General features: G+C 38.0%; 1 protein-coding gene across 1 annotated transcript in view; it reads left to right on the forward strand.

Moving 5' to 3' along the window:
• Positions 1-413: 413 nt before the first annotated feature.
• The window catches only part of MBOAT2 (membrane bound O-acyltransferase domain containing 2), an 83,898-nt gene continuing 74,263 nt past the window's right edge, over positions 414-10,048 (forward strand). The window contains exons 1-3 of the mRNA XM_026846512.1: positions 414-425; positions 2,575-2,720; positions 7,270-7,347. Coding sequence (XP_026702313.1) covers positions 414-425; positions 2,575-2,720; positions 7,270-7,347 — 236 coding nt within the window. The remainder of the gene's footprint in view (positions 426-2,574; positions 2,721-7,269; positions 7,348-10,048) is intronic.

The following is a 10,048-nucleotide window of genomic DNA, read 5'->3' on the forward strand; positions in this document are numbered from 1 at the left end:
TTTGCTTGTGAGATTGTTCTAAAGGAATGATATCCTGCATGTTATTGCTGTTCTCGAACTATTCTTATTGGGGAAGTTCTAGGTTTTTTGGGGGGCTTGTGGTTGGTTTTGTGTTCAGTGGTTTGGGGTTTTTTCTTTTTGTTTGTGGCTCTTGTTTTTTGTTTGGTTTGTTTTTTGTTTTAGTTAATGGGATACTGTTTTTAAGATATGGGTTTAGTCATTTGAGTAAATAGCTAAAGCAAGAGCAAGTGCCTAGGAAAGGCGTCAGCAGGTAGGGAGTGAAGAGGGGGAACCGTTCTTGGATTCTTTATGCATGTTTTGTATGAGGATTTTCTGCATTCCTAAACCTGCAGGCTCATCCTGAATTGTGAAATTCAAGGTTTGTTGTTTTGCTTGTGTCTGCTTCTATAGAGATGATGATCCAGGTCAGAGATGCCAAGCACTTCTACCCTTTGCCGTGGTAACAGTAGGAGGCAGGTGGTGACTTTTCTTCTTTCCTGAGTCTTGCTAGCTTGCTCTGAGAGGTGATCTGAAAAAAAGCAGCATCATGAGACATCAATTGGTAAATGATCTGTAATGCAGCCAAAGCAGTTAGGTCTGGTCATTCAGTAAAATCAGCAGTGTTAACTTGTCCACTTACGAACAGGTATTTATGTCCATTTTGTCCCTCTGTCTCTTCACCTCAGCTTCACTGTGTACCTGTCCTAATTTTCTCCTGTCTCTCTCCACCTTCCAGTCTCTCAAAGGTGTGAGTTCCTTGGGTCAGAAACATGCTCTGTGGTATACATAGAATAATTTCTGTAATAAATATCCAAACCAAATGTCAATACTGAATGAACATTTAATTACTTTGGCTTTATTTTTTCTTTCTTGCCCTCTTTTTTAAAAAAACATTATCAGTTTGTTTCCTTTTCAGTGGTTCATTAAACTTGACTGTTTTGTATGAAGCTTTTCCATTAAATCCACAGACTCATCCCGAGTTATAAATCTCGCTCTGTTTCATTTGCATCATTGCTTATAAAGGAGAGAAAACAGGTCAAGTTATGCCCTGAAAGAATATCTCCTCATTTATTTAGGATTTTTCAAATACTGTTAAAAGCATAATGAAAATGTGGGAGTAAGAGAATGGATGGCAAAGTGTACATGACTGTTTAGTTCAGGGAATTGCTCTTATTAAAAAGAGCAGTCCTGCCTTGTGAGACTCTTTTCCCTGCTGGCACTTAATGCTGGTGTAACTTGGTATTACAGAAATTTTAAAGTGATTCAGAAAAAGAGGACTTATCCTTGGGTTTGCAAATGGGGAATCTAGGCAATTGTTACAAGGATGAGACTTTTGTAGGTAGCTGGTGTTACTTAGCTTCTACATTAAATATAACCATATTTGCATACTCTCACCCTTACCTGTTACCGCCTGAAGCTTGGCTGAAAAATGATGGAATGGACTAGCTGAGTAGTACTAGAGATGTGCACCCTGTTGCTGCAAACGTCAATATTAGCCCTGCTGTCATGAAAGTAAAAATAGTATTGTCATTGTACCCTGTTGTATTAAGTATGTATTTCAGCTAAATGGCATCAAACAGGCAAAAATGTTGTGCTAAGGACTAGTGGAGGATACAGTGTGTGCAAATTTCTTGTGTTGACATGATTATGACCTGAAGCAGTGGTCCCCAAGTTATTATTTGTGATGTCTTGGGATGCTGCTATGAGACACAGAAAATTGTTAGTTGGTTTTCTATGAAAGAAAATCCATGGAGTGGGAAATGCTCTTTTCTAAAAAAAGGATTCATCTGGCTGTTTGTGGCTTAAGCCAGTTTTGGTAGTGGTTGATGTATTTGAGGAAATTATTTCTTTATCATGCCCTTGCTGTTAAATATATATGTATTTTTTTTAAGGCCACGGTCAGAATGATTCTTTTACTCACTGGTTTTCTTTTTTTATTCCACTTTTGTTTTCAGTGCTCTAATGTCTTTAATATACAAGAGATTTTCTATCTTCTAGAATAAACAGCCTGAAGGGAGGAGGAATTTCTGAAACTATCCTACTTGAATGTACAAGAAGAAAATCCAGTGTGCAGCCAAACTGTTTATTTGATTATGTACCACTGAATTGCACTTTGTTGAGCCCTGTTTCTCCAAAGGCCACTGAAGTGATCTGCCAGTGATTTGTGTAGCTGATATTTATTTCCAAGTCATGCTCACTTAAAAAACAGATAAAAACCCAACCCAGATCTTCACATTACTGGGAGAGTAGAAATAATTCAGTGGTTGGTAGAGTGGTTTAGTATACAGAAAATTTGCAGGAAAACAGGTACCTTTTTTTTCCCCCCCCCCTTAATTTGTGCACAGATTGCCTCACAGGTTTGATGTATGTTTTCTTCTTGGCTGCTCAGGGGAGCACTGTTTTGTGCTTTAGGAGGGAGAGGTTCTCAGGAGAAGCCCTTTGAGTCTGACATGCTGTGGTAAAGAGCCATGGTAGAGCCAAATGTTCTACAAATTGTTAATAGTGTGTGGATATTTCTGTTTGTTTTTAATACACAAGTGTGTGAGAACTTTTTTCTTTTCTTTTTTTATGCAGGTCAACTTTGTAGTGTGCCAACTGTTTGCCTTGCTTGCAGCTATTTGGTTTCGAACATACCTTCATTCAAGCAAAACTAGCCCATTTATAAGACATGTTGTTGCAACCCTCTTGGGCCTTTATCTTGCACTTTTTTGTTTTGGATGGTAAGTTGCACTTAAAATCACTTTTAAGAGACTTGTAGATTTTTCATTTCTTGTTTGCAGGGAAGGAAAGTTTTGTTTTGAAGAACCTTATTAACTAATTCTGTGGGTTTTAGCTGCTGCATATGTACAAAAATGAGCTTAAATTTTCTGATGCGGTGCACAAATTTTGCAAGATCTACCATTTGCAAACTGATAACATACTGTCTGCCTGTGATTTTGGAAGGATGGAGCAGGTGCAGTTTATTTAACTTGTACCAATTTTTCTGTAAACTTGCTTGAGAAGTATTGAGGCACAGCACAGGTGTGATGACTAAGAAAATTTATCATAGATATGCACTGCCTGAGAGACCTTGCTGTGTCTTTTTGAATATTGAATATAATCTGACTTTTTGTAGGAAGAGTGGTTGGAACTGCAGTACTGATTATGCTCCTAGTAGTATAAAACATCTGGCCTTTGAGATATTTTTTGAGGGGATGTGTCTTTTATGTTTTCAAGGGAGGATGTGGTTTGTTTTTTTGTTGTTTCTTTAAACACAAATTTTCTGTGACTGCTGTTTTAATATCTTGATCTTTTCACAGTGTAACAAGCCAGACTGTCAGTAGGACTAGTAAAGGGTATGCATTTAGTTTGGTGAATTTTTTTTTCCCTTCAAAATTAGCTTACTAAATGGCTCTTATCTTCCCAAGATGGCTTAAAATTAAGTGCCAGTTTCATTTTACTGCATGGTAAACAAAGTGCTTGCTCACCTTTAAGTATATAGAATTACAGAATCGTTCAGGTTGGAAAAGACCCTTGGGATCATCGAGTCCAACCATCAGCCTTACTATACAAGTTCTCCCCTGCACCATATCCCCCAACATCTCATCTAAACGACCCTTGAACACATCCAGGGATGATGACTCTACCACCTCCCTGGGCAGCCTATTCCACTGTCTGACCACTCTTTCTGTGAAATTTTTTTTTCCTAATGTCCAGTCCAAACCTCCCCTGTTGCACTTTAAAGCCATTCCCTTGTGTTCTGTCACTAATTACCTGTGAGAAGAGACCAGCACCAACCTCTCTACAATGTCCTTTCAGGGACCTGTAGAGAGTGATGAGGTGTCCCCTCAGCCTTCTCTTCCTCAAACTAAACAGTCCCAGCTCCTTCAATCGCTCCTCACAGGATTTATTCTCCAGGTCCTTCACCAGCTTCGTTGCCCTCCTCTGCACTCGCTCCAGCACCTCGATATCTCTCTCGTATTGAGGTGCCCAGAACTGGACACAACACTCCAGGTGTGGCCTCACCAGTGCCCAGTACAGGGGGACTATCACCTCCCTACTTCTGCTGGTCACACTATTGCTGATACAAGCCAGGATGCCGTTGGCTTTCTTGGCCACCTGGGCACACTGCTGGCTCATGTTCAGCTGCTTGTCAATTAGAACCCCCAGATCCCTTTTTTCCAGACATCTCTCCAGCCACACATCCCCAAGCCTGTAGCCATGCAGGGGGTGGTTGTGACCGAAGTGCAGGACCTGGTACTTGGCCTTGTTGAAACTCATTCCATTATCATTGGCTTACTGATCTAATCTATCCAAGTCTCTCTGTAGAGCCTCCCTACCCTCATGCAGATCGACACTCCCACTTAACTTGGTGTCATCTGTGAACTTACTGATGACACACTATATGTCCTTATCAAGATCATCAATAAAGATGTTAAAGACAACTTATTTATACTGACTACTGTAGAGTATTACTCAACTAGGGGGAATTTATCAAGCTGTAGTGCAGGTGGGATGATACACAGATTGTGTGCACACATGTGTCTGTGCACACATAGAGTGGGTATAAATAAATTCTGGACTTCCAAACCAGAGATTTGGTCTCTACATCAGCATGTTGCAGAGGCTTCTTAATATTTCTTGGTATATATCACTTTTCCTAAATTTAGGAAAAGAAAATCAGTAAGTTTTACTCTTTGCATTTACATGTGCAGTTTACTTGTGTGTGTATATAATTCCATAACTCCCATTCATTTCTTAAACTTTAGGCCATGGTATTCTGCTTTGAGAGAATTATCTGATGTCAGAGACTTCCAGTTTTAGCACCAAATGAGGAGGATGATATGAGAGATAGGTCATGTTGTGTGTAGTTTTTGTGAGAGCTGTGTAAGCTTTAGAAACACATTCTGTATCCAGTGGTTTAGAAACAGAAATGATTAATTATAGCTTGTAATTAGAAAAGGTTAACAATATATTCATATCTGAAACTTGAGGATTGGAGACTTTAAAAAAACAAAACAAAAAAACAACCTCCACACCCAACAGATGTAAATAAAGATTTGTGGAAGCCTCTCTTTGGCAATATGCCCTGGAGAAGATAACCTGATAAATTTTATGCCATAGCAGAAATCCAGATTATTTTAATTTGCTTTGGATCATACTTAAAGCAATTATTTTAGCAATGAATTTCAGTTTTAGTAAAATATTTTTTTCTTTATAATTATGGAGTTAAAAGCTTTTTAAAAATGGCAAAGAGAACATAATTTGAGATGTATCACCTTTTTAAAGAATGTGTACTTTTAACATTTGTTACACTCGTCCCAACTCTTTTTCCTATTGCTTAAGTTTGTATTGTGCAAACATGTTTTTTGAGGGTTTTGGGTTGTTGGGTTCCCCTCATCCCTCTCCAAGGAATTCAGTATACATACATGTTACTATCTTATGGTATACCTTCAACAGCTCTTCAATTGTGTTACAATGTGTGTGTACAAGAAGGAAACGGTTCCTGTTTCCTTATACAATATTTATAGTAAATGTAGATTTTCATATAAACTCATGAAAACCTAAATGTGGGAAGTACTTTGGAATCTACACCCTCTTTAAGAATATTTATTAGTCATTATGTTGTTCTCTTCAATTTCAGGTGTGTTAGTTTTCAGTCACCTTTGCAGTGCTTGTGATGGTGATGTGGAATAGGAAGAGAAGGGATAATGCCCTTGGGGATAACACCAACTAGCATAAAAGGCCTAGAATACCCTTTGAAAATTTACTACTTCATGTTGTATTTGAATGCATCCCTTTTAATTTTTGAATCAGAGATCAATCATATTGCTACTGTTAACAACTCTGAAAGAGAAATGTTTTCAGAGACTGTAATCTTGATATGTTACTCCATGTCAACCCTCATTTTTTTCAGGCTTTGGTATATTATGTCCCTTTCTCCATTTAAGAAGCAAACCTCTGTAATTTTTGTCATTACACTAATGCTGTCTTTGCTACATAGTGTTGCTAATATGTGGCTGATACAAAAAATTTTGGTGTTTTTTTTTTAATTGGCAATTGCTTATATTAAATGTGCATTTGAATTTTAGGTAGTCATATCTTAGATGAGACTAGCTAGTAGTGAAGCATGGGAGCGTGTACAGATTGGATCATCCATAAAAAGTCAAGCTTTTCAAGGTCAGTTAATACCCAAGTGAAATTGCTTTCCCTCAGTTCATCATGTGTAGACTTTGTAGGATTTTAGCTGGATAGAACTGGGTTTCTTGTTGAAAATCTTTGAAGACATTTCCTTGTGAATAGATGAAGAGTGAAATTAGGTAGTTGCTGGTGATGAGCTGAAAGAAAACAGTATCAGTATAATAAAATAGTGGCTGCTTTTTATGCTTTTTAGGCTGGTTTTTTATGAGAAAAGTTCCAAAACTAGAGCAGTGTGTCACTTGAGCACATGCGAGTATGCTACTGAAGCACTTAAAGTACCAGAGTGAAAGGGAATCAACTTACTGCAGATCAGATGCTTTTCCCCAACCACTGGCAATGGTTTACCACAGTGTTCTACCTTACTGAAGTATAATTCCTTTAAAAACAAAACAAAACAAAAAACCAAACCAAACCAAAACAAACAACAAAAAAACCCCACAACCGTGATGTGGATAGCTGTGGTGGTAAGCTGTGGAAAACAAATAAGGAGAAGAGGTTAGATCACCTTTGTGAAATAAATCTGTGGGTTGTTAGTGTGGAGGTTTGTTGTGGTTTTGAGACAGTCATGACCACCATCCCTTCATCAATTATTGATGACACAGGGCAAAGAGACTGGCTGGACAGAGTTACCATTTCAATTGACTGGGAAATCTTCCCGTATACTGATATTATGGATACTAAGATATTGTTGGCCTTAACTGAGATACCTGTGGTTGCAAACAGGTAAAAAGATGAGTATAAAAATCGAACCACAAAACATTAGTGTTATTTACACACAAAATAATACTAAGTGGAAGTATTATGAGCTGTATTTTGTTAATTTTTGAAGGATTATCAGCATTTACTATATTCTTGTTTATGAGCTGGAGAATTCTAGCTAAGTCTGTGGGTTTTGATCATTACTGCTGTCTGTGCTGTGCTGAAGGGGGAAGCTCGCAACAGAAGGGAGGGCTGCAGAAAACCTAAATAGAACAAAAGGTTTTTTTTGAAGCAGTAATGGAGCTAAAATTTGAACCTCTTATTTCCATGTTAAATGTGTGCTTAAATAAAAAATGCGTGCTCTAAATAAAATGATTTTTTTTCCCCTAGGTATGCCTTACATTTTGTTATACAAAGTGGAATTTCCTACTATATCATGATCATAATAGGAGTGGAAAATATGCACAAGTAAGTTTTTTCCATTCTAAAATATTTTTTTGCTTTTACAAGAGTTCTACTCTGTAGGTTTTTCTGTAACTGTGCACACATGGCATACTTCTGGTTGTATCATAATAGTTCAGTATTTGAATTCTGCTAACCATGGTTTTATTTCCAGGAGAGAAAATAGCTTATTTGGATATTTTTGCCAGCTTTTTGGAATATCTAAAGCTTGTTAGAATTGGTAATATCCCACTGAGACTTCTCTTGTGTTCTCAGAATTCTGATTTTTTTGTCATTACTTAATAAATAATTCTAGGTGTCTCACAAATGGATTAACTATACCAATGTAATTTGATAACAGCCAGCACTTGTAGAAGGAAGATGTCTGAAGGGAACAGAATTTGTGTGAGTGGTTTTTTTAGGTACTAAGTGTTTGTAATTTCCTCCTTTTTTTTTTTTTTCTTGTAAGAACACAGTGTGGATGATGTCTGAGGTTAAAAATACTATCGCAAAATTACATATGTAGGGCATTATTTTAGGTTTACTTGAACATGTGATTGTATTAGCAGTATCTGAATCCATATAGAATGGCACTTGTTTCTCTTTTAGCAGGAAAGACATTGATTTTATTGCTGCATGCATATGTCTTACTATTCTCCTAGTCTGGAGATCAGAACCAAATTAGGTTCCCACTGTGTTAATTCCTGCATAAATGTTTAGAGAAATAGCAAATCCTTGCTTGAATAGGTTCCTGAAGTATGTGAGGCTGTCAGGAAAGATGCTGGTGAAAGAACTAAAAAGGAAAATTGCTTTACACAGAAAGGGCAAAGCCAGGACGTCCTTAGTTCATGATCCTGCCTGTTAGAACACTGCTTCTTTATAGTCTGTTGCTGAATATAATTTTATTGTCTTTTGAAATACCCCATATTAGACTGTTATTTTCAGGATTTTCTACGAAGCCTGATGTATTCAAACTACTGCAGATGTGAGAGAACTTCATCTGGTTGGATGGCTGGTTTATATTCTAATGGTTTATTTGGTTTGAAGTTGTCTTGAAGCAACTTGTTCCTAGCAATTTCTCTTTAGATATGTAACAACGTAAGTTATAACTTATGTGGCTTAATATTTTAAAATAAATTGTTGTTGTGGTTAAATGCTGCAGAGGAAGGTACCAGACAGGAATGCCTTTGGTCTTTAACATAACAAATTACATAGGTTTGTGGTAAAAGGAAATCTAGCAGTGGTTTACTTCCCTAATAGTGGGAGGCAGGTAGGTGTGTGCGTATTTGACATTCCTGAATTGGAGCAAGGGAACTCGCTGGTTCCTGATCCTCCCAGTTCATACCAGCTGGTTTAACTGCATGGCCTGATCTGCTGTTTGCTGTGTTTGAAATGGTTGCTGTTCTATACACAACTGTGTACTCATGTTCCTTGTTAACCTCCCAACTACACAATAACTAAGAGCAAAACCTAGATTTAACTACTGTATTGATGTTGCTCTGTCCAATATGAATTAGCATGCCGTTGGATACAACTAGAAAGCTGCTCTTTCAGTGGAGGAGAAAATTTAACAAATGAGGTTAATTTTTGTTACTTCAAGTTGTGGACAATGTTTGGATGCTGTATGGGAAACTCCAGGAGCCAGTTCTAGTAGAGATACAGGCAAGGTTGTACAAGGTTTGCTCCCTCTATTGCTACAGTATCCTGGATGAGATGATGCCTCCTGCTTGTTCCTATATGCCTGTACCTTTTACTGAGGGAATGCACCACGTACTCTCAATTTTCTGCTATGAAAGTGCCACTTACAGCTTTCTGTTTAGCAGTCTGAACAGAAACTAATGTGAATGACTCCTCTCCCCACCTAAATGTTTGTCTTCAGGCTACAAATGTGTCTCATGGAGCCCGGGGGTGATGTAAGGTTATGTGCCCTATAACAGGATGTAACTGGTACCACCTGGCCCCAGGATTGGAGATGGGTCCTGTCAATGTTTTACCATGGTATGTCCATATATGCAACTAGTCAGAGTACTTATATGTACCTGCTTAGCCCAAGTTTTGGGATTTACTTTCTATGTCATAGAGAGACCCGCTGGCTGGCAGTCCTAGTCAGGTTGCCCACATTGTTCATAAACTTCCTAAATTTAGAGACTATAGAACATCAAATGCCTATACATAATGTAAATACAGATTCAAATAACTTTTGTATTGGAAAAGCACTTGTGTATTGTACAAATATTTTTGTGTGTTATCTAAGTTCATTCACTTAAGTATGTTTTCCTCCTTCTTTTCCCTTCCCTGCTTGCTGTCCTGCAGATTTCATGAGTGTATGGATTGGGAAAACATGATCCCTCTTCTTGCTTCCCCCACCCCTAATATAGTCTACCAGTCTCTCTGGCCTCACTAAAAATTGTTTAACCAAATGAGACAACTGAAATTCTTAGATTGCTTATCAGTTCAGCTGCTGTGTGCTGGGTATACTGGCTTTCTTTACAACCTGAAGCAAGGAGAGGTTCTACATTCTCCAAAACAGACTTGAAAGTCTGGTACTGATGCTCTTCTAAACCTCTGTTTCTTAATGTAGTTCCACTGGATCCTAAAAGTCTCTACTCTACAGGTTCCTACCTTCACGGTTTTCCTGAACTGAACCTTGTGCAGCTATTCCTTCTATGTTGGTCTTGACAATAAGTGCTATGTTAAAAGATGAAAGCCTTACTCCAACAGCGGGGGG

Source organism: Athene cunicularia (genome assembly GCF_003259725.1).
Source record: "Athene cunicularia isolate RWA chromosome 3 unlocalized genomic scaffold, athCun1 chr3_part1, whole genome shotgun sequence".
NCBI classification, from domain to species: domain Eukaryota; kingdom Metazoa; phylum Chordata; class Aves; order Strigiformes; family Strigidae; genus Athene; species Athene cunicularia.